Raw genomic sequence first — 25,736 nt, forward strand, 5'->3', positions numbered from 1 at the left:
CAGAGCCCCACGATTCTTGGGAGACATATAGGAATATGATATGATATAAGGTATACTTGTCCGTCCGCGAGGAGAAAGCCCACAGCGGATAGCCATTAAATGCCATTTGAGAATATAGGCTATTAATGTAAAGCGACGGCCTATAGCCTATACATATTATTTAATGTTTTCATAAGCGTAAAGATACAACAGCTAGATTAACGATCAAGTTAGTTTACTGTGCAGGCTTCGCAGGGCTGTGCCATGTGCTATTATACAGTATAGTACATTGTATAGTATATTGTATATTGTATGGTAACTCAGTTACTTCTATTCTGCATCGAACATTGTACATATGTCTCTATACTATTTTATTTCATACGTATCTTGTCTAGCACAGTCTCTAACAGTAACAGTAAGAAGCATTTTGGATAAAAGTATTCTGTACTTCTGTATGACAACAATGTATGCCTTTCAAATGTTAAATGATAAATGATTAAATGATACACACTGAAATCTACACTCTCGCGTAAACAGCAGCGCGTCTGCACTCAGAAGATGGCGCAACAATATTGCTCTGGCGTTGAAGTGGGAAAGCGGCAGTGAAACACAGCAGCGTGTAGCCGCGCCTTGCCGCTGCCGCGGGGGCGTGCCACGGCGTGTCACATGGCCGTCGCGGCCAATCAGGCGAACCCGGAAACCGAAGTCCAACTAAATCCGTTGCGGAAGTGATACACGCGCGAGGTCCAGGTTGTGGGTAAATTAGTATGTGCTACTGCTGCTTCCTCGCACGCGGTTTGTTTCCCCGACAGAAGCTCCTCTCTTTCACTCGCTGTCTGCCTCGCTCTGTTTGAGGAAGTGAAGATAATTCCACTCGCTCTGCTGTCGCTGTCAACCATAGAGGGGGGCTTTAGTTATGCAAATAAGTGCTATATTCACGTCAGCAAAACTGTCAAATCAGAACAACTTAGTTGAGTGAGGGAGGATCTCGTGAACTCGAGACTAGACTGATGAGTCAATATGATAATTAACGACACAGACCACATTGACATAATCCCCAATTGCTAGGAAAACATGCTAATCATTGGAAAAGGCTATTTATAATGCATGTCCCCTTTAAAGTGACCGTTTGTGTGTGAGCGAATGCAGAATGTGTGTTGTGTGTGTGTATGCGTGTGCTCATGTGTACTTGTGTGTGGAGAGTTCAGTGTTCAATGTTCTGATGGCCTGGGGGAAGAAGCTGAGCCTTAGGGCGGAATCCACAGAGGCTTTGCGCACTTTTTCCGAAGCAAAGCCGGCGCATCTCGCTCTCAAATGAATGAAACGAGGTTGCTCATGCGTAACGTCGGCTTTGCATCCGTGCAATTGGTGTATATTTAAATGAGGTAACATGGACGGAACATGTGCCCTTTCTATGTAAATGAGCCTCTAAACAGGTGATCATGGCAGCAGTAATTGTGCAGACAGGCACGACGTGAAAGCTATTATCGAATATCTCAAAGGACAATATCAAATCAAGTGCATGCAGCGATCCCATGCAATCGTACTCATTATTTAAATATTGTTATATAACGTTGTGGGCCTTGGCATTATGCTCGTATACAAACAGGATCTAACTTGTTCGATAAATTAATATAAAGCTGCGTGCCAATAGCCTTCACAAAGCGTGATTTATAAATAAGGCTAAGCACTGACACAACGCGTGATTTATAAATAAGGCTAAGCACTGACACAACGTGTGATTTATAAATAAGGCTAAGCACTGACACAACCGTTATTTATAAATAAGGCTAAGCACTGACACAACCGTGATTTATAAATAAGGCTAAGCACTGACATTTCAAATGCTTGGTTCTGAGATGATCAATACAGTAAACATTTATTTCTGAGGTGCTGATCAGCAGTAATGCAATGTCATGATTATTATTATTCTGAAGTTATTATTATTATTATTATTAAATAAAAAGTGTATTAAGAACTCCTCTCCCTCACTATAATCTAATTATGAAATCAGATACAGGCCAGGGCCCTCATTCATCAACGTGTCTTACGCACAGATTTGTGCTTACCCTGTGCGTACGATCATTTCTAAGCAAAGAGTGGGATTCATCAATTTCAACTTGAACTTGACTCCGTGCTTACGTGTACGCACAGGTCAGAGCACACTTAGCTGACGCCCAGTGGTAGAATATCGTTACTACGCACAAGCGCTCCTCAGTACATGCATTCGTTCCAACGCGGAAATAAAGACACTGGCCGTGTTCTGTATGACCCCCCGTAATTCATTATAGTTCATTGTGAAATAGCGATATTAGTGTAATTATTGTCAAACCCTAAATAGCATGTGGAATAGGTCTTTCTCTCCGAATGAATGCAGGTTTATATATATAGCGTTATGGGGTGCACTGACTGCGCTCACAGGAACTGTTTTCAGAGATAGCATCAGATAGGGATGAATGAGGGGCAGTCTAATTGCAGAGAGAACATAATATTAACTAGAGTCCACTACCCGAGACACCTCCTTCATTTGTACCGCAATTTGGGACCCAAATTGGAGCTACGAGCTTAAAAGCTTTTCCGTGCTTATTTGATCAAGGTCCAGCTGCAGAGCCGGAGAGACAGACAGCAGAGAGACAGACAGACAGACAGATAGACACTGTTCCACAGTGTGTGTGTGTGACCACTAGTCTCCTAGTAGAGACCCCCCCCTCTGGACCACCTCCCAGTAGAGATCCCCCCCCCCCCCCCCCTCTGGACCACCTCCTAGTAGAGACAAGTTTTCTGAAATTTATGTTCATATATGCAAATGAGGCACTTCCCCATTAAATATGTGGACATTTATGGATGCAATAAGGCAAAATGAAGTAAAATGAACAACTAAATGTGTGTTATTGACGTTTTATTGTCACTAGTTTCATAGAAGACATGTTTAGGAAGCAAAATATAACAGAATCTCAAAATCAACAAAAAAGGTATATTTGCCTATTCACCTGCAGTGTCTCGCCTTAATCCTCATCTTCGTCTTCTTCCTAGAGAAGTCTCTACTATGAGGTGGTCCAGAGGGGGGGGGGGGGGGGGCTGAGTCTCTACTATTAGACTAGTAGTCACACACACACGCACACACACACACACACACACACACACACACACACACACACACACACACACACACACACACACACACACACACACACACACACACACACACTGTGGAACACTGTCTGTCTGTCTGTCTCTCTGCTGTCTGTCTCTCTGCTGTCTCTCTCAAAATTGTATAAGTGCTATATTGGCCCTGAGAGTTGCTCTCCGGCTCTGCAGCTGGACCCTCTCAAATCAGCACGAAAAAAGCTATAAGCTTATAAAACGATTTAATATGCTAAACTTCGTTTTAAATTCCTTAATTCACTTTTGTTTATTTCATAAAGATTTTCCCGACATAATGATACCTGCCCCGACCAGATCCGTGACTCTGTTGCGATACACATGAATTATCTACTCAGAATAGTATTATAAAGTGGCTATCTTTTATGCTGTAGATCACTGCTGGTATGTGTGCAGAACCTTTATTTCAGCGGGGACTGTAGTATTTATTTGACGTTACTGTACAATATATGTGTATTAAAAGACGGAGCTGTCTTTTATTGTATTATAATAATAGATTAAGAAAGGCATTCTTATTCCAGCATGCATTAATGACACTAACGGGCAACGGCAAAACAGTGGTTAATGGTCTTTATTAGTGTTTGCGGTGTCCAGGCAGCAATGGTCTTTTAGGAAGTTAATAGGTATAATATCCGACAGTGTACAACACCCTCGGTTTAGTCCATTCTTCCACATTTCATGGGGGTGTCCATTACCGTATATGGTTAATCGGGGCGGTTTTGGTATGCAAATACGTGAAAGTGTGCACGAGCCTCGGCGCAGGGCCAAGGTGAGATTCATCATGACAGGTGTGCGTAGAACCTGCGTACGCACGGTTGATGAATCCCGATTTTCCTGTGCGTACACTGATTCTACATTCTGTGCTTACGTGTGGAAATAGAACATATTCTACGCACACGTTGATGAATGAGGGCCCAGGGCTTTACAACTTAATAAAGAGATTGAATACAATTAAATGGGATATAAATGGAATTAAATATAGCACGATATAATTAGAGCACTATATTCTTTCATTGTATGGTATACATTTAATTTAGTTTCTATCCCATTTAATATATATTCAATCTCTTTATTAAGTTGTAAAGCCCTGACCTATATCTGATTTCATAATTAGATTATAGTGAAGGAGAGGAGTTCTTATTAATTAATTATTAATTAATATGTTGAATAATAATAATCATGACATTGCATTACTGCTGATCAGCACCTATATCAGAAATAAATGTTTACTGTATTGATCATCTCAGAACCAAGCATTTTAAATGTCAGTGCTTAGCCTTATTTATAAATCACGTGTTGCGAAGGCTATTGGCAGGCACACGGCTTTATAGTTTCTTAAGTTCAAGTTTCTTTATTAGTTGTCATACAGAAGTACAGAATACTTTTATACAAAATGCTTCTTTCTGTTACGCTCCAGAGACTGTGCTAGACAAAAATAGATAAGTATAAAATAAGTATAGCAAGTATAAAATAGAAGTCAAGTACGTGGACAAAAGTGTTCAGTATATACATATATACAATGTACAATGCAGAGTAGAAGTAACTGAGTTACAATACAATATACTATACAGTGCAAAGCAGAAATGGGATAAGGTAGAATTTAGGTACAATTTACAGTAAGGTGTAATGAGGTATGGGTTGTAGTGCAAATTCTTTACCAATAAATATAAAGTGTGTTTACGTGTTCTAAAGTGGGTAAAGTGGGTGCTGCAGTGAGTTGTTTGTTTAAAGTGAGTGTGGATGTGTGTGCTGTGCGTGCATTTGATGGTTGTTACATAGTGTTATTGTCATTTAGCATTCTGATGGCCTGAGGATAGAAGCTTCTTCTGAGTCTCTCTGTGCTTGCCATGAGACTCCGGTAGTTGTTTGGGTGGCTGGAGTATTTGATAATTCTCTTAGCCTTGCCCATGCACCGCTTGTTGTAAATGTCCTGGAGAGTGGGAAGCCCCCCTCCAATTGTGCGTTCCGCTGAACGGGCCACTCTCTGTAGTCTGCTACGGTCTTGTGCGGTGCTATTCCCAAACCAGGAGGTGATATTGCCAGTCAGGATGCTCTCTATTGTGCATGAGTAGAAGTTCTTAAGGATCTTCTGACTGACTTGGAACTTCCTTAGGCGCCTGAGGAAGTAGAGGCGTTGCCGTGCCTTCTTCACAACACTGTCGATGTGTGTGGTCCATGTCAAGTCCTCGGATATTCACTCTCTCAACCGGTGCCCCGTCGATGCTGAGGCGGCTGTAGTCCCTGACCCCCGACCTCCTGAAGTCCACAATCATCTCTTTTGTTTTGCTGACATTCAGGGAGAGGCAGTTCTCCTGACACCACTGCGACAGATTCTCTACCTCTTCCAGGTAGGCCCTCTCGTCGTTGGCAGAGATCAGGCCCACCACTACTGTGTCATCAGCAAATTTGATGATTGTGTTGTTCCGCTGTGCCACACAGTCATGTGTGTACAGGGAGTAGAGGAGGGGACTCAGAACACAGCCCTGGGGGGCCCCTGTGTTGAGTGTGATGGATGAGGAGGTGCAGTTGCGTTCTCCCACCACCTGGGGTCTACCCGTCAGGAAGGCGTGTAGCCTTTTTACAACGCATCCGCGTTTCCGGCGCTCTGATTGGCCAGGTCATGTGACATGTGCGCCCAATAGCGTGTTTGCCCATTTCCGCGTCGAACAGCCTGCAAACTACCTGGCGTTCTATCGCCATGCTCTAAGACAAACTCTAACCTTAACCAACTTCGAAAGAGTACCTAAGCTTAACCGGCGAAAGAACTTGCCATCACGCTCTAAGACAAACTCTAACCTTAACCAACTTCGAAGAGTGCCTAAGCTTAACCAGTGTAGAAACTTGCCGTCCCACGATTGGCGCTCATGTCACATGACCTGGCCAATCAGAGCGCAAAACGGGAACCCGGAAACGCGGATGCGTTGTAAAAAGGCTACAAGCGTCAGGAAGACCCACTGGCAGAGGTCATAGTTCAAGCCCAGGTCCCTGAGCTTGGCTATGAGTTTGGAGGGGACTATGGTATTGAATGCTGAGCTGTAGTCGATGAACAGCATTCTCACATAGTTCCCCTAAAAGCATGTGGTAGGGGGCATCCTCCCCAGAGTGACGGTAGGGTAGCATGTGTTAGGGGGCACCCTCCCCAGAGTCACGGTAGGGCAGCATGTGGTAGGAGGCGCCCTCCCCAGAGCGACGGTAGGGTAGTAGCATGTGGTAGGGGGCACCCTCCCCAGAGTGACGGTAGGGCAGCATGTGGTAGGAGGCACCCTCCCCAGAGCGACGGTAGCGCAGCGCAATGACCACGAGGGAATTATGACATAATGACAACATTGGGAAAAGGGAGATAAGATAGAAAGGCAAAAGAAAAATAAATGCTTTGGGTTTCCTCTTTGAAATGAGATGTGTCAGGGTAGCAAACCCATAGGGATCTAGTTTGTTTTGTGGTGACATCGAGAGACAAGCGATTCCGTTAGAACGGACATGAGTAGGGATGGGCCATACCACAAATTTTTAATTCAATACAATACCAAGTAATACCAGGATATCATTACTGATTCTGATACTTTTCATCATTACAAGCTATTAATGTAGTTTCATAGAGGAGAGGTGTTTTTCATTTATAGGGGCGACAGTGGCTCAGGATGTAGAGCAGTCATCTGGTAATCGGAAGGTTCCCGGTTCGATTCCTTGAGCAAGACACTTAACCCCCAACTGCTCCCGATGAGCAGGTTGGCACCTTCTATGGTCGCCTCCGCCGTCTGTGTGTGAATGTGTGAATGTGAGGCATAAGTTGTAAACGTAAAGCGCATTTACCATTTACCATTTAATTTAAGTTAATTATGCAGCATTAATAGGCTACATCACATGCATGATATGCTCAAGATATTTTTATCTCGACGACGATATTTTATGGTGACCTCAATTGTATTTTCGAGTATAAATAAAGGTTGATGATTTTCTCTATAACACACTACAGGAACATTTTAAAGTAGCCTAATTTTCACCATATTGTGATTGATATCTGTTCAAGTTTGCTGGTCTTCAATGTAGTCTCACATCTGGGTACTATATTAGTGTACTATATTTCAATCAGAGTTGCTTTATTATGGCAAAAATCATAATCACAATTATTTGACTGATATTGAAATACGGCACAATAATAATTGTATCTCGATTCAATTGTTTTCATGATAGTGAGAAGACAAAATTGTAATTGAAACTCGATTACTAGTTACGCTGCTGGCCAGTATGACTACTACCATACTGTCGTTATACCTGTATCACTGTACATAATTATGCAACAACTCTGTACATACATCTCATTAGCACTACACTCAGTAGTACTAATTTGTATAGTTTTGTACCCAGTCTAATCTGTATATTGTATATTGCTGTTGCACTTTACTGCTACATTTGCACTCTGGTTGGATGCCAAACTTATTTTCGTTGTACTGTAATAGTTGTGCTGTATAATGACAATACAATTTAATCTAATCTAATCTAATCTAATTAATCACCCAGCCCTACAGTACTTACCATGTCACATTACAGTTTTTCTTCATGAATTAAAGCTGATTGTGGGTGTGCTTTTGGTGCAGGTGGAATCCCATTCGTCCTGACAGGGGAGCTGTTTGAACAGTCCTACCGGCCTGCCGCATTCATGATCGCCGGTGTCGTCAACTGGCTGTCTAACTTTGCCGTGGGCCTCCTATTCCCTTTCATCCAAGTGAGTCAGTGTGTGTATGTGTCAAACATGAAAGAGTTCACGCACTAAACCTATTCAGATGAGGAGCATGATCAAAAAGGAAGGTACTGGAGACACAGATCATCTTAGACACGTTTTTTGTGTTGAAACGTGAATTTAAAGTTATCTTTTAATTAAAGTTACCTTTTGTGTGTGTGTGTGTGTGTGTGTGTGTGTGTGTGTGTGTGTGTGTGTGTGTGTGTGTGTGTGTGTGTGTGTGTGTGTGTGTGTGTGTGTGTAGGTGTGTGTGTCGGTGTGTGTGTCGGTGTGTGAGCATGTATATATATGTATAGTATGTGTGTGTGTGAAGGTAGGTGTGTGTGTGTATGTATGCATATGTTCAAGTGAGTCTGTGTTTATACACGTGTGTGTGTGTGTGTGTGTGTATGTAAAACTTTACAATGACCTTATTCCAGTGTATTAATGTGTCTTTGAAGGCAATTTTCTCAAAACCACTGTTTTTGTTGACGTTTGAGATTCAAGAAACAGAGAAGTAAGACAAGAATCAAGAATCAAGAGGTTTATTTAGTCACATATACATACCAGGGCATACAGTGAAATGCGGGTGGTTATGCCCGCATTGATTGTGCAAAATACAATAATAAAATTGAATAAAATAGTCATAGAAAAAATAAAATAGAAAAAATTAAATAGATAAAACACAAGATATGAATGAAAAAAAATACATGCTAGGTTCCTGAGAATCTGGTTCTTATATACACTACTATGCAATATACAATTTACGATGTTGACTCTTAATGTATCTAAACCAGTGATCCCCAAACTACGGCCCGCGGGCCGGATCCGGCCCCCTAGAGCCCCGGAGCTTTACATTATTTAAATTTGTTTTATTGTCTGTGCTGAATGTTTGTTAGTGTTTGATATTTTTTGTTGGTTTTTAGTACTTTTAAACATCCATTTTTAGTAAGTAGTAGTTTTCATTTGATCCTATAACTCTTTCATTCACCGATTTGTGGACTTTTTTTTTGTCTCCTGAAAGGCGCCTTATAAATAAAATGCATTATTATTATTATTATTATTATTATTATTATTATTATTATTATTATTATTATTATTATTATTATTATTATTATTATTATTATTATTATTATTATTATTATTATTATTATTATTATTATTATTATTATTATTATTATTATTATCATCCAGGAGGGAAAAGACACTTTGGATAGTAGGGACTGCATCTCTGCCTGTCCTGGCCAGGAAACACTTTGCAACTGTGATCTCCTCTGGCAGTAGTTGGATATTGTAATGTGTGGCGAGGGGTTGCAGCAATTCCACTGAGAGAAACTGGTCTGAGGCTGGATAACATGCCTGTATGCCTCTCATAAGTTGTTCTCCAACTCTTCAAGCTCTTGCAGCATTCTGTCGAGGACTGGATAGAACAGTTTGTCTCAGCTGATCTCCTGAGCTGAGGTCAGAGCTTGTGCCACAAGATGACTCAACTACATACTCGTCCATCCTTTTCTGCTTCTTCCTTTGGCTGGTTCCTCAATCCCAAGGCCATTACATATGGCCTTTGTCCTGTCATACATGTCCACTGCCATCTCTGAGGTGCGATAACCGTTGAGTGTGTCCTGCACTGTGCTTTTAAATAGTACAGAGCTAGAGCTAGGTGGTCTGTAGGTACTGTATTTTTATTTCATAAATAGTGTTATTTATTTCATTAATAGTGTTATTATTTATTTCCTGACTTTTTTTTCTGTGAAGATCCCGGAAAGGGTTATTAATATTTGGTTATGTGTGGCTTTCTGGAAAACAATAAATGTTTTTACGATTAGGCACCCCTGCGATCGTCACACTTTTTCTGTTACAAACTGACCCCGGCCCCCACCAGAAAAGGGAAAAGTTATGTGGCCCTCACAGGAAAAAGTTTGGGGACCCATGATCTAAACAATACAGTACCTCCTTCTTTTAAAGTGTTTCTAAAGATTCTATTTTTTAAAGTGACATTTTGTTTAAAGTGATTGTGTTAGCGGTTGCCGCATGAGTGGTGTGTGTGTGTGTGTGTGTGTGTGTGTGTGTGTGTGTGTGTGTGTGTGTGTGTGTGTGTGTGTGTGTGTGTGTGTGTGTGTGTGTGTGTGTGTGTGTGTGTGTGTGTGTGTGTCAAGTCAAGTCAAGTCAAGAGTTTTATTTGTCACGGCATACGGATATACAATGAAATGCGGGTGGTCTTGCCCGCAACGATGTGCAATTGGTACAACATATAACATATAATAGAATCCAATACAAAAAAAAATTTGCAATAAAATTGTGCAATAACAGGTAGTAGGTAACAATACATTTGTGCAATGACGGGTAACAGTTGACAGTTAACAGTAGTAGTAATAGTAGTGCAATACACTGTTACTGTTGCTAATACTAATTTAAAGTGGCCTTTCCTTTTGGCAATAAGTGAGGGTGCGTGCGGCCTGAGTGTGTGCCCGCTCATGCTAAAGTGTTACAGTGGTACTCAATGTTCATTGTTCAGGACTCTGATGGCCTGGGGGAAGAAGCTGAGCCTAAGCCGCTCTGTCCTAGTAGCTGGGGTTCGCAGGCGTCTGCCTGACCTCAGCAGCTGGAACAGGCTGTTATTGGGGTGGTGAGGGTCTTTCATGTGTGTGTGTGTGTGTGTGTGTGTGTGTGTGTGTGTGTGCTCATGTGTATTTGTGAGTGGAGAGTTCAGTGTTCTGATGGCCTGGGGGAAGAAGCTGAGTCGGAGTCTCTCTGTTCTTGCAGCGTGTGACCGTAGGCGCTTGCCTGACCGCAGCACCTTAAACAGGCTGTTGTTGGGATGGTGAGGGTATTTCATAATTCTGCAGGCTCTGGATTTGCACCTCCTGTTATATAAATCCTGCAGGGGTGGTAGTGCAATACCCATAGTACGCTCAGCTGAGCGCACCACTCTCTGGAGTGCCTTCCTGTCCTGTGCCGTGCTGTTTCCAAACCAGGCAGCGATGTTTTCAGTCAGAATGCTCTCTACAGCCCCGGAGTAGAAGGAGTGGAGTATCTTCCCAATACTCTGAACTTCCTTAGCTGTCTCAGGTGATGGAGGCGCTGTTTCGCCTTTTTCACCACAGAATCTATGTGTGTAGACCATGTCAGGTCCTCTGTGATGTGGACTCCCAGGTACTTGAAACTGCTCACCCTGTCCACGATAGCCCGTTTATCCACAACGGCGTGTGTGTCCCCTGCTGTATTCTCCTAAAATCCACGATCAGCTCTTTGGTTTTACCAATGTTCAGGAGTAGGCTGTTGTCCCTGCACCAGCGTGCCAGTACATCAACCTCCTCCAGGTCTTCTCGTCATTGTTAGAGATCAGCCCCACCGTGTCGTCCGCAAACTTCACTATGGAGTTGGAGCTGAACCTGGCCACACAGTCATGTGTGTACAGTGAGTACAGCAGGGGGCTCAGAACGCAGCCCTGGGGGGACCCGATACTCAGGGTGATTTTGCTGTAGGTATGACCCCCCACCCTGACCCCCTGGGGCCTGTCACTTAGAAAGTCCAGGATCCAGGCGCTCATGGCGGAGCTCAGACCCAGATCGATCAGCTTGTCAACCAGTCTGGTGGGGACTATGGTGTTGTAAGCTGAACTATAGGACAGAGAGACTTCGGCTCAGCTTCTTCCCCCAGGCCATCAGAGCCTTGAACACTGAACTCTCCACACACAAGCACACATGAGCACACACACGACACACACACTGTACACGCTCACACACTAGCAGCCACTTTAACATGAGCAAGCACACACTCATGCTGCACACGCCCACACTTATGGCCACTAAGGAAAGGTCACTTTAAGAATAGTATAACCTGAGATTGTATAAAATAGCATGTACAGAAAGACCCAGTGCCTCATCCGTAGCTAACAGTGTATTGCACTACCACAGGACCTAGCATGTCCTACCATGCTCTGTAAATAACTTATGTACATATACCGATATGCCCTACTCTGTTTACTTGTTTTATTGCACAATGTTGTTCTATTGGATTCTATTATATTACCATTGTATTATGCACATCGTTGCGGGCAAGACCACCCGCATTTCATTGTATACTTGTATGCCGTGACAAATAAAACTCTTGACTCTACTTGACTTGACTTGACTATAGTCAATGAACAGCAATCTCACATAGCCCCCCTTCTGACTGTCAAGGTGAGATAGTGTGTTGTGCAGTACTTGGGAGACCGCATCGTCAGTGGACCTGTTTGCCCTGTATGCAAACTGCAGTGGGTCCATGTTACTAGGGAGGGAGGCACAGATGTAATCCTTGACCAGCTTCTCAAAGCATTTCATGACCACAGAGGTGAGTGCCACCGGTCTGTAGTCATTAAGGCCTGTTGGAGAGGAGTTTTTTGGCACAGGGATTATAGTTGACATTTTGAAGCAGGCAGGGACCACGGACTCAGCCAGGGATATATTGAATATGGATGTAAATACTGGGGCCAGCTGGTTTGCACAGGACTTAAATATTCGTCCTGTTATCCCATCTGGGCGAGCCGCTTTCCGCCATCCGAGTATTTATACCCATGAACATTAATCTCACGCTGTGTTCCGTCAATGAGAGAGTGTGTCTCCCCCGTGGATGAGCCCCCCCCCCCCCTCCCGCGGCAGCCGGCGCGTCAGTGACGTCATTAGCCGGTGAGCTAACGTTGCCACTGCTCGCTCCAAACCTGGCGTAAAAGGAGTTGAGTTCATCCGCGAGAGAGGCATCGGTACTCACTATTGAGGGGGGGCTGACTTTATAATCAATTATCGTTCGTACTCCCCGCCATAAGCCTCTTGTGTCGTTCTGTGCCATCTGTGTCTCCATCTTGTTCGCATATCGCCGTTTAGCAGCCCGCACCTCCTTGCGTAGCATATAGGCTGCTACCTTATACTCCCGAGTTGTATGGCCCGAGTTGTAAGCAGCAGTACGAGCATTCAGGGCCACTCGGATGGAATTGTCCACCCACGGTTTCTGGTTTGGGAAAAACTGCACCTTCTTTGTGGGGACAATACCGTCAGCTAATGTTGCTATGAAGCTAACAACAACATCAGCATATTCACTGATGTCACTGGCGCTTGATTGGAGCATCCCCCAGTCGACGTCATCCAGTGCGTCCTGTAGCGTGGCCTCTGAGCTCTCAGACCACTGCTTCACCTCTCACGACACAACAGCCTCTCGGGCTAGTTTTTTGTAGCTTGGCAAAATAAATATGGCGTTGTGATCTAATTTACCTAGCGGAGGCGCTGGTACTGCCTTATAGCCTTGTTTGAAAGGGGTGTAGCAGTGATCCAACGTATTCCCTCCCCTAGTTGTGCATTTGATATGTTGGTAAAAGTTTGGCATAACTTTTTTCAAATATGCCTTGTTGAAGCCACCGGCTACGATCATAGCTGCGTCCCGATATTTGTTTTGGTGTTGATTCAAATAGTCCTGTAGGTCGGCCAGAGCTCTGGCGGTGTCAGCTTGCGGTGGAATGTAAACTGCAGTTGTTATGATGGCTGTGAATTCCCGGGGGAGATAGAACGGGCGACGAAGGATGGACAAATGTTCAAGGTCCGGCGAGCAGGAGCGGGAAAGAATCTTAACCTACTTGGGACTACACCGGCCGTTGTTAGTGAGGAAGCAAACTCCTCCACCAATGGACTTTCCTGACTCTTCAGTTCGGTCAGCTCGTAAGACCGAGAAGGAATCCGATGGGATGATGTTTTGATCCGGAGTTGCTGGCTTCAACCATGTCTCCGTGAAACATAGTATGTTGCAGTCTCTCACATCTTGTTGGAATCGAATCCTTGCACGGAGACCGTCCATCTTATTCTCCAGCAAACGTACATTTGCCAACAGAATCGATGGGATCGCCGGCCGGTAAGCAGAACTTTTTAGCCTTATTCTGATTCCACTTCTCCGTCCTCTATGCTCCCTCTTGATCCCGCCGCCTCTTCTATTGTCCTCTTTGTCTTTGTCCTTGTCCCGTCTGATCTCTGATGGCCAATCTTGGCAAAAAGTGTTGTTAAACTCTTCTTCTAGTCCGGAGTTTAAGTCCATGATTGACTGGCGGTAGTACGACGTCCATGCCAGCATGGTCTTTATAAAAAAAGTATAAAAAATAAACATAATAACTAAAAGTGCGCACAATTTTTGCGGAGCAAAACCAACGGCGACTGACCTCGGCCGCACCATCGTATTAAGAATGAATTAAGGTTGTGTGAGAGCGCAGTCATTCTCCTCTTTCCAACCGTCTACAAAAGTCAACATGTATCTGTGGTTTCAACCCTTCATTGCTATACTGTAACTACTCCGTCGTTTGGAATCTGCCTCTGCGTGCTCAGGACAGAACAACAGTAGAACACATCAAAGTGCAACTTTCACAAAAACATAACTGCCACCCAACCCATACATTGTCACAGTCAGTAGATAGATGTACTGTAATACTTGAGTGACCATGTCCACTCTTGAGAAAGGTTTTCACAGATGTATTATTTATCGAAGGTAACAGGGAAAGGAATACATAGAAAATAGAGACAGATGATACATACATCACAGAGGTAAGAGGACTAATTAAAACACACGTCAAACAAACAACCAAATAAAATGACATGGTATACATGAAGCAGAACAGTCATACAGTTAAAAGGTTAAGATTAGAGTATCTACCTCAGAGAAAGCCTCATACGGTAGCATCTTTTGAATGAAACATTTCCTCATAGGCAGCATGGAGACACAGTACTGTAGCACTGTTGCTTCACAGCAAGAAGGTCCTGACTTGCTGGAAGGTCCTTTAAATGTCACTTATAATAGTGTTTGCAGATTTGTATTAAGGTGTCCTTATAGAACCCATCACTGTCTTATGTTTGAGTCGTTAAATTGGCTTTCTCAATTCAGAAGACATTTTCATTGGTTGCTTTTTGTTTACAAATGTATTTACTTTAATTATCCCCCCTATCTAAAGCAGTTCCTAATTCCATATAGTTCAGCTTATGATTTAAGACACACGGATCATCCTTTCTTTGTCGTGCCTCGAACCACCAAAGTTATTGGTCGACTTGCCTTTAAATATAAAGCTCCAGCTGATTGGAACAAACTGCCTAGTTCACTCAGATCTCTTACTTCTTACCGGTTATTTAAGATATCTTTGTTTACTCATCTATAGACTACTTGCACTTGTTACTGATTTACTGTGTTATGGTTTACATGTTTACAGATCTAATTGTAATTTTGTATATTGTATAAAATATGTACACTTATATATATGGGAACATATATATATCGACGATCCTCTTGGGAGGAATCAGTGTGGACTGTGGGGGTGAGCTTGGGAGAGCGTCTGTCAGTGTATAAGTGTATTTTGTTGTCCTGTGTTTTGTTTTGTTTTGTTATGTATTGTATTGTATGTTTTGTATCTTATGTTAACTCATTCAGCGCCGGGGATTAGCCTCATCCTGTAGTAGCTACCGCCACTGCTGTAAACAATGGGAGTCACTCACCTTGTTTGCAGGGCTATAACTATTTAAATATTATAGCTATGGATGCAATACTATGGCCCATTTGACATCGAGTATCTATCGTTCAAGATGTGAAAAAGGAATATTTTTCCATCCATACATTCCCGTTTTATACCGTGGTGAATATAAGTATGGTTTTAGAGCGGTTTATGGTCATTCCTGGGAGGCTAGTATTAGGCTGCGACGCATATTATACTTAATCCATTGGCTACAATAAAAAATTCAAATGCATATGATCGGTATATTATGTTCCATCATGCATGCATGAAAGGGGGAGGGGTCGTTTCTGATTAATTGATTGTCAATAACGGCATTCGTTAGTACAACAGCATACACTGATCAGGGCGATGGCTATGAAAACAATGCACAACCAAGCTGAAATTGACGTTAAATTGCTCTTACCTGTGGGCGATGAGATTCCAAAAAGAATATTCCAATTATTTGATTGCCATCTGCTAGATCGTATGTCCATTTGGGCCACGACATAACCCCCCACAGCATAATGAATCGGGCGTCCCGAAAGCGATTCAATGCGATCGGGGAGACCCCTCGGTCCAGGCTACTCGAAAACTCTGCCCGGGTGAATTTCAATGATACACAGCCACATACACAGAGTCACAAAGGGAGTGCAACATCAACCGCATACCTCCAGGCGGCGGTATTGTACTTTTGCAATCTCAGAGTCATTCCATATGGTGACACAGCCTTCCTGGATGATTTATGAATGGAAATAGCGAATAAAAGAAAAAACGATCAAATAACGTGCGTGGTTGGCGTTATTCGATTGGCGGACAAACACGTATATATGTGTAACGGATGGTATCGTGAAGCGCAGTCAAGAAGGGCTGAGGTGAGTAGTGGTGCTATGGGTTAAACTCACTCTCACATCCTCAAAAAAAAGACGCATAGACCCATTACTTAGAAGTGAATTCACCTCTTGGTATAGCGGTCTGTGTTGCTGCCCGCGGTGTGGGAGACCGGGGTTAGAATCTCCATCGGGGCATCGAAGTTTGAGGTGACGTTGTCACAACCGTTACATATGCGTGGACGGCGCTGAATGAGTTAAGGACCCCCTCGAAAACGAGATAGCATATCTCAAGGGGTTTATCCTTCAAATAAATTTCAAATTAAGATTAGAGTATCTACCGCAGAGAAAGCCTCGTACGGTAGCATCTTTTGAATGAAACATTTCCTCATAGGCAGCATGGAGACACAGTAGATACTGTACTGTAGCACTGTTGCTTCACAGCAAGAAGGTCCTGACTTCCTGGAAGGTCATAACTGATGATAGAAGACATTGCTGTATAGAGAACACCAAAGGGCACAGTATGGAACTCAAGATGTATTTGTTGTGAACAACAATCTGAAGGAGCCACAGACATTACTTTTCTGAAATCAAAAAAGCTATTATTTTCCATCAGATAAAAATCAAATGTGGACACCCTCCCCTTTATTGAATAATGCAGTGGTTTTATGATTGATTAAATAGAATTAGCTTCAGTTTCCCGGGACTAGAAAAAACAACAAGCATGAATCATGCGGCAGGAAACCTTTTCTTAAAATAAGATATTCCTTTATTGATCCCCTTGGGGAAATTCAGGCATCATAGCAGCATGGGGGAGGGGGTACAGATAGTAGAAGACGTACAGGTACAGGTCACAGAATTATAGTACAGTGGTGTAGTAAGTAAAAATACAAATAGAATAAAAAGGCAGTGTAAACAATATACAATATAATTAACTCTGGACATGCACATATGGGCAACAAGGTGCAAGATGAGGGTATGCATGCCCTCTCAGTTATATTTGCCATACAATAAATATAGTTACAATATAGAATCTAATAATCCAATAATCTAAATCGAATCTAATATATAATCAAAACATGCTAAATGCTAAAATGCTAAATGCAAACAAATATGCTCTGATGAAGTATACAGTATACACATAAGGTGCGGTATGCATAAAGTAAGTATATTGTCCTTTTAGGTGGGAGTCAGCTACTAGGTTCCTAGTAGTTGGATGTCTGGCAGCAGTCCCTGCCCACTGTTGTGGAGCCTGATGGCTGCTGGTATGAAGGACCGGCCGAGGCGGTTAGTTGAGTGTCGAGGGGGTATGAGTCTGTGACTGAACGTGCTTCTCAGACTTCCGCTTCTTGTCTGGATGTGTGCTTTAACACACCGGCGTCGTGGACCAGGGATAGGTTTAGGGTGGTGTCTGTTGGACGTACAGTGTCCGAAAAAATCATGGCTTTTCAAAGTTGTACATTTTTGGACCTTTGATTGTAGCGCTGCCATTTGGTTAACTTCTGTGAAATTTGGTTAACTTCTGTGAAATTTGGTTAACTTCTGTGAAATTTGGTGTGAGACATTGGCACTGGTAAATTCTACATGTTGATCATGTGATTCTTGTGGGTACAGTAGCGCCACCATGTGCCCGAATTACACAAAACCTTGCACATCTCTTCCCCATCTTGGAGGAAACGTGCAGGGGTTCACACCATGTCGGGGACCTCTCTGTGTGTTTGCATGTTGTCCCCCCGTGTTGCGTGGGTTTCGTCCAGATACTTGGCTTTCCTCCCACACCCAAAGACAAATGCAAAGAAAAAACGTCCTTAACCTCTTAAGCCCAATCGGGCCGGTAACGGTATGAGATTTATTTCACGTCATAAATGGGAAAACACATCCACACACACACACACACACACACACACACACACACACACACACACACACACACACACACACACACACACACACACACACACACACACACACACACACACACACACACACACACACACACACACACACACACACACACACACACACACACACACACACACACACACACACACACACACACACACACACACACACACACACACACACACACACACACACACACACACACACACACACCACACACACACACGTGGATGGAGGCTGGTTTAACATCTACAGTACACACCATCCCTGCTGAAGTGAGCAACCTGTAGTGGTTCTGGTTCATGGTTCTGCTTCATCCTTTCTGACTGCCAGAGGCGCTGCTTAAAGCACTGAATCCTCCATCTTACGCGGGTCGAGTACAGACCAGGCTGCAGAAACAAATTAGTGGGGGGGGCATAAAATGTTCTCGGGGGGGCACAATGGTTTTTCAACACAGGTTCCCTTTTATACGTTTCAGCTGGGACAGCGGCGCTGTGGCTTGCTTGGCGCTGCCCACGGTGCTGAACTAAACAGCAGAGAGGCAATTGAAAAATCTAATTTCTCTCTATCTTAAGAACTTTCACTTATACAAAAACAGACTGAACAGATATATATAACAGACCTGCTGGGGCAGCGGACTGAGAGCAGGGGACACAAACAGGCTGGATAAGATGGTCAGGAAGGCCAGTAGCGTGGTTGGGGTGGAGCTGGACTCTAGCGAGGGTGGCGGAGAGGAGGGGCCTTGCTAAGCTCCAGGCCATCAGGGAAAACCCCTCCTACCCACTATACACAGACTTGGCTGACAGGAGGAGCATGTTATAGGCTCACACTACCTAAACGCAGCACTGAACGGCACAGGAAGTCCTTCATTCCGACAGCCATCAGACTATACAATGCATCACTGTGCCTCACTGCATCACTGAGCACAGAGTGCTCTTCCTGGACTCTTACTTTTTAAACAGCACTGTGCATTATTACACCTACTGTAGACTTCAGTATATTTTTACTGTATCTTTTATTCTATTTTTATTCTATTTCATTTTATTCTATTCTTAGGCCATTTGTTTTGTTATTCTTATTTGTGACTTGTTCTGTCTAAATGTTTAATGTTGAGTGATTTGCAGTGTCAAATTTCCCTCAGGATAATACATTTCTATTCTATTCTATTCTATTCTATATCTTTGAAAAGTCTCCATTTATTCAACACTTCTGAATTCACTGACAAACTGAACTGAACTGACAAAAATAAGGTGCATAAAAAAGCAAACAAAATTCCTCCACAGGCTACTCAGCATCATAAGTAGAGAGGCAAGCAGCGTTTGGGGACAGAGTGAAATCTTCTTAAAACACTGCCCCTCCACTCATTCCTGAACTTTTTTGTTAAGTCCTTCTCAAATGCCAACTGAATTAAATTGGCCTTAGTTGCGTCGATGAAGCATACTAAGGCGATGTTCTGTAAAGACATTCTTGAGGGTAGAAAACGAATTCTCACAGAGTGCCGTGCTAGCTTCAGTAGTGTTGTTGTTGACATCAGTGCCCACTAGGGCTGTCCGCGACTAAGGATTTGGATAGTTGACTTTGATTGAAAAAAAAATCAATTTTTTTTACCAGGGTGGGCACAGCTGACTCAGTGGGCGGGCCCGGCCCCCTAATGCCCGCCCATGGTGCCGGGACTGGTCGAGTATTTATACTATGGGAAATATTTTTCAGACTTGAGAGCAGTTCATTGACTTTGTAATTACTTTATTAAATTGGGGACATTGATCTAAGTTAAAAGTTATTGTTAAATGTTAGTCAGGCACTGAGGCTTTGTGGCCGGCGATCAGTCGCTTCCCAGCAGCAGCAGCTCAGTTACTGGGCTGCTCACACCTCAGACCCCTGGGTAGTTTCCACCCTATAGCCCAAGGGTGGACTCCGTCCTCCTGGCCGAGGGCTACCGAGCCTGCAGATCCAGTGCATATACAGGCGGGTTCGACTCGACTTATTTTCTGTTCAGTCCTGGAGAAGTTTCGAAAAAGGTTTTGCCATTCCACATGCTGAGCATGGCAGAAATTCTCCGGATTATTGGACAAGTGCCAGTCTCCCTCAACCCTGAAGGTGTATGCGGCTGCTATTTCATCGCAACATGCTAAGTTCGACAAAGATACAGTGGGGAGCCACAGGCTGCGGCCTCTTCTTAAAGGGGGCTCTGAGATGGTGCCCCCTGAGCACCCTGAGGGCTCCAGCATGGGACCTGCCCCTAGTGCTGGATGCTCTGTGTCTATACCTCCCTTTGAGCCCTTGCCAGAGGCAGAGTTGAGGTGGTTGTCAGCTAAGGCTGCGTTTCTGCCATCATGTCAGTGAAACGTGTAGGTGAACTACCTGCCTCGTCAGGGAGTGAATCCTGCCTGAGGTGGAACTCACGCTGAGGCAGAATACAGCGTTTTTCCAGAAAGTGCTCTCACACTCGCACCTCAAACAGCCTCTCCAGCAGGTGTCGTTTAACCCGCCGGTAGGAGAAGGGGATGACAAATGGAGGCGGCTATGCCCGGTACGGACCCTATGTGAACATTACTGCAAGCTTAAGGCGGTCAGACCAAATCTGTTATGGTAGCCTTAGGAAGGGCTGCGCTCTGTCAAAACAATGGCCCCACAGTATTTTAGTTCTGTGTGTATCCAGCAGGGATATTAGATTAGATTAGATTAGATTCAAATGTATTACAGTACATTATCCAGCACAAGTACAGTACAACGAAAAGAAGTTTGGCATCTAACCAGAGTACAAATGTAGCAGTAAAGTGCAACAGCAATATACAATGTACAGGTGATGGATATGTTACTGTATATCACAGTACTCTAGCTACACGTGCTACGCTACACGTGCTACATCTAGGAGGGATATGTATCGCAGTATTTTACTAATACTGTATGTGTATCTAGGAGGGATATGTATCACAGTATTGTAGCTATGTGTCTGGGAGGAATCTGCATAAAGAGAATTTAACACACAGAATAAAGCACACACACACACACACACACACACACACACACACACACACACACACACACACACACACACACACACACACACACACACACACACACACACACACACACACACACACACACACACACACACACACACACACACACACACACACACACACACACACACACACACACACACACACACACACACATGCCTTTTCTAGTTCCGAGTATTAATTCCTGTCAAAGTTCTCCCTCCGCCTCGGCTCCCCGGGGTGTTGTTGTGCTGTACTGGGATCAGTCTGGATCACACGCCCCTGTTCTGCTCCACACTGTCTGCTCATCTTGCTGAGTCACTTTGCCTCCCCCCTACACACACACACACACACACACACACACACACACACACACACACACACACACACACACACACACACACACACACACACACACACACACACACACACACACACACACACACACACACACACACACACACACACACCATCTATCTGCAATTTTAAGTGTACCTTCAGGCCTCACACATGCCTCCATCTTGTTCCCGTAATGCCACCACAGGCCGCCGGCTCCCCGTCCTCATGTTTCCCTGATGTGACAAAAACACCACAGAATACTTGTCCAAAGCTGAGAGATATCATAGTCAGTTGGGGGGGGGACACACACACATAGATATACAGTGAAAGAGACAGAGGAAACTGATGCTGTATATTCATCTGTATTAAAAAGGCATAGCTCATCAGTCAGAGGAAATGCTGCTGTATGGACAAAAAGAAAGACCAGACTCCTTCAATCACCAGAGAGTGGCGTGGAGTTCAATATTATGTTTCTCTTCTGAGCCGCAATCTGATTTGGTCTTCCGCCATGGCTCTCTTTATGAAAGGTGTCTGGAGAGAACAAAGGTGATCACGTGATTTGAAATGGCACACTGTCACATTAAAAATTCATATTCAAATTCCAGTCACATATTATTTCCTAGGATATCATAATTGTGTGTGGGTGCCTGATTATTTGACTGGGCCCAGCGGTGAGAGACTTATGTCTGAAAGTCATATTATCACAGTTTGAATGTTTAAGAACATAATATTTACTGTACCATCTAACAGTTATAGTATCTCTAAATAGTAAAAAAATACTTTGTTTAAAAAAGGCAGTTTGTGACACCTACTGTAATACTTGATTGCCAAGGTGCCAACTTTAGATTGTATTTTCTCTGTTTTTCTCTGCTCTAAGACTTTAACTAGATTCAATTCTGTAAATATCAAAAAGGTTACAGAGGGAGACATGCTGTGTGTGTGTGTGTGCGTGTGTGTGTGTGTGTGTGTGTGTCTGTGTGTGTGTGTGTGTGTGTGTGTGTGTGTGTGTGTGTGTGTGTGTGTGTGTATGTGCGTGCGTGCGTGCGTGCGTGCGTGCGTGCGTGCGTGCAGAGATGGCTAGTATTTCCATTACATGTATTTGAAATGCATATTTAATTACTTTGAGGTATTTTGTCATTTGTATTGTGCAGGCATTACAAAATTGTTATGTACTTTCTAACAAGTGGACAGTGTTTTTCGCATTTAGAAAATACCAAAATACTTCCTCTCGAGATAGCTAAGAAAAACATATAAAATAACTAGGGCTGTGCAGTTAATCAGATTTCTATTGAAATTGCCGTACAACCTACATGTAGTGCAGTATACACACACACAAACAGTATACTGCACTACATGTAGGTTATACGGCAATTTCAGACAGATGGATGGATGGAGATGGATGGTTTCCTTCACTAGTAGCGTAGTCGTTTTCCCTGTGAACCGGTGCTCCACTGCAGGTGGTCCCAACTCGTTAAACATTAATGTTACAGCTGGGCAGGCTACACAAATTGACGTCAGCTAACGTTTGAACGTGGATCCTCTGATATTTGCTTTTTGCTAATTCTACAGACAGTGTTCCTCTTATGAAGACTCTCAAGTATTTTCCAGACAGCGCCGCCACCGGTGCCCAGAGAGAATCGGATCTCACCAAGCGCGAAGCCGAGCGCGACAGAGCACAAGCGCAACTAATAGAACAGCTGATCAGAAGGACAACACCCCCTCCCTCCACCAGAGGCTCCAGGAACTCGTCTAGACATCACTCCAGGGCGGCATCCCCTAGCCGAGTAAGCGACCCTGAACTTGACCAACAGACGAGGTTTATACCCCCCGCAGACCCCCTTCCCCAACCGGTCCAAGCGAGACCCAGCCACCGGGAAGGAGCAGCATACACTGCGGAGAGGCTAAATCAGAGACTACAAGCCCTGGATGACCTAACGGAAGATGAAGAGGAAGAGGAGGAGAACCACGCCCGACGACAGCACAGTACTCTACCGGACCAGGAGGTCCAGTACAGCCCAGGCTATACCCCCGCGGAGCTGCGCTACAGACCCCCGACGCTATTCACGGGTGAGCACGACGCACGACCCGCACCGAGGAACAGCACCTGGACCAGCGGGCCATGGTACACAGCCGGTACCAGCCCACGCCAAGGAGCAGGAGGAGACTCGCCTAGGAGGCCTCTCCCCCAACGCTCGCCGATGTATCAACAATCCGCGTCATACATTGGCACACCTATGGTACCAGACTTCACCCAGGAGAACCGGGCCCAATATACGGAGCTCCGCATGTGTCTGGAGACAATGTTGGTGGATGTCATTGATGAACGCCATAAATACGCGATACTACTGAAGCATTTAAAGGTACCCCGCGCGCACAACATAGCGCTCGCCTACGCCACTTCCACGACCCCATACACCGCAGCGCTGGTAGCGTTGGACCAGAGATATGGACGTATATGGGATTACGTGATCCAGGAGATCAGGCACATCGACCGCCTACCCCCAGCAACAGACAATCGAGCACTGGACGACCTGTCCATCAGAGTGCAGTCCCTGGTAGGGATGCTGGGAGCGCAGAGGGAAAAGGGTAGGCATGAACTATACGCCAACTCAAATGTAGAGAGGATCTTGGATCTTGGATCTAGCCGACTTCCTGGCGAGAGAAGTCAGCAGCTTACGGCTAGATACATTCGGACGGAGCAGCCCTGGCTCCAGAGAAGGAACCAGGAGACTAAATGATGGAAGAAGATCGGTGACTGTCATGCACCAATCGGAGTCAGTGCCAAGCAGTAGGAGCCACAGTACCCCCTCAAGAAAGGAGAAGTGGAAGATAGTGTGCCCCTACTGTGAGAAAGAACACTGGCTGTCACAATGTGACTCATTCCCCAAGATGAATGCGGAGGAAGCGAGTCAATGGATAAAGTCCAACAGACGCTGTTTTCGCTGTGCGCGATCACACATGGCAGCCGAATGCCGCTTAAAGAAAAAGTGCAGTCAGTGCGATGGAGCCCATCTGGACATACTCCACGACAGTAACAGACGGCGGCCTCCACCCGCACCATCAAGCAGCAAAGCAAGCGTCATGTACATCGACCCCGCCAGCAGCAGCGGAGCCAGAGTGCTCTTAAAGGTAGTCCGTGTGACATTGAGCTACCAGAATAAAGTCATGGACACTTACGCCGTCCTTGATGACGGGTCAGAGAAGACCCTTCTGCTCGCGTCCGCTGCGGCCCAGCTAGGGCTGCGGGGGAGCGAAAACCAAATGACAATTCGGACAATAAGAAGAGATTTGAAAACGATAAAGGGCGAGAATGTCTCATTCTCTATCGCAGCAAGCGGCCAGCCCGAGCGACGGTACAGGATTACAGACGCTTTCACCAGCCAAGAAATAGGACTCTCGCGGTACACATACCCCGTAGCCAAGCTGATGGAGAAATATGTACATCTACGCAAGCTACCGATCCCACTCATAGACGGTGCTACCCCGACACTGTTGATAGGCTCCGACCATGCAGACCTCATTGTCCCGATAGACCGGGTTCATACCGGACCCAGAGGCTGTCCTGCAGCAGTCGAGACCCGCCTAGGATGGACTCTCCAAGGCCCACTCGCCAAATCTCTCAACCGAACCACAGCCACTAGCTGTCTCCACTCCCGAGTCACAGAGGGAGACACCGCACTCCTGCAGCATGTAGAGAGGCTATGGACCTTAGAACAAATGCCCTTTAAGAACGAAAAGAAAGACATTCGCTCTAAAGACGACATCTACGCCATTAATCTCCTCGAGACGGGAACAAAGAGAGTCCCAGTCAGCGGCGTGTGGAGATACGCCACGCCACTCCTGCGGCGGGAAGGGATGCCTACCTTTCACGCAAAGAAAGACGCCACAGAGCGGTACCTACTAAACACAGAGCGGCGCTTAGCCAAGGACCCCGCCCAAGAAAGTGTATACCGCGCTGAGATTGAGAAGCTCATCACAGCGGGACACGTCACAAAGATTGACATTAAAGAGGCCGACCAGACGACTGAATCGTGGTACGTGCCCCACCACAAGGTTCATCACAACGGCAAAGACCGCATCGTGTTTAACTGCAGCTACCAGATCGGATCCCAAAATCTGAATAAAGAGCTATTGCCCGGTCCTACACTCGGCCCCTCCCTACTAGGCGTACTACTCCGCTTCCGCCAGGACAAGGTGGCTATCAGCGGGGATATCAAAGGGATGTTCCTGCAGGTGAGATTAGTAGAGGAGGACAAGCCCCTGTTGCGGTTCCTATGGAGAGAGAGGCCAGGAGATGAGCACCCAGCCATCTA

At 44.8% G+C, this 25,736-nt stretch overlaps 1 protein-coding gene across 1 annotated transcript in view; it reads left to right on the forward strand.

Annotated features, from left to right (window-relative positions):
• slc2a9l2 (solute carrier family 2 member 9, like 2) overlaps window positions 1-25,736 on the forward strand; it is a gene marked incomplete at both ends in the record, with an annotated part of 722,296 nt that overhangs the window by 593,107 nt on the left and 103,453 nt on the right. The window contains one exon of the mRNA XM_084315784.1: window positions 7,737-7,864. Within this exon, the coding sequence (XP_084171910.1) occupies window positions 7,737-7,864 (128 nt within the window). The remainder of the gene's footprint in view (window positions 1-7,736; window positions 7,865-25,736) is intronic.

Source organism: Notolepis coatsorum, assembly GCF_963971535.1.
Source record: "Notolepis coatsorum genome assembly, chromosome: 6".
Classification (NCBI taxonomy): Eukaryota; Metazoa; Chordata; class Actinopteri; order Aulopiformes; family Paralepididae; genus Notolepis; species Notolepis coatsorum.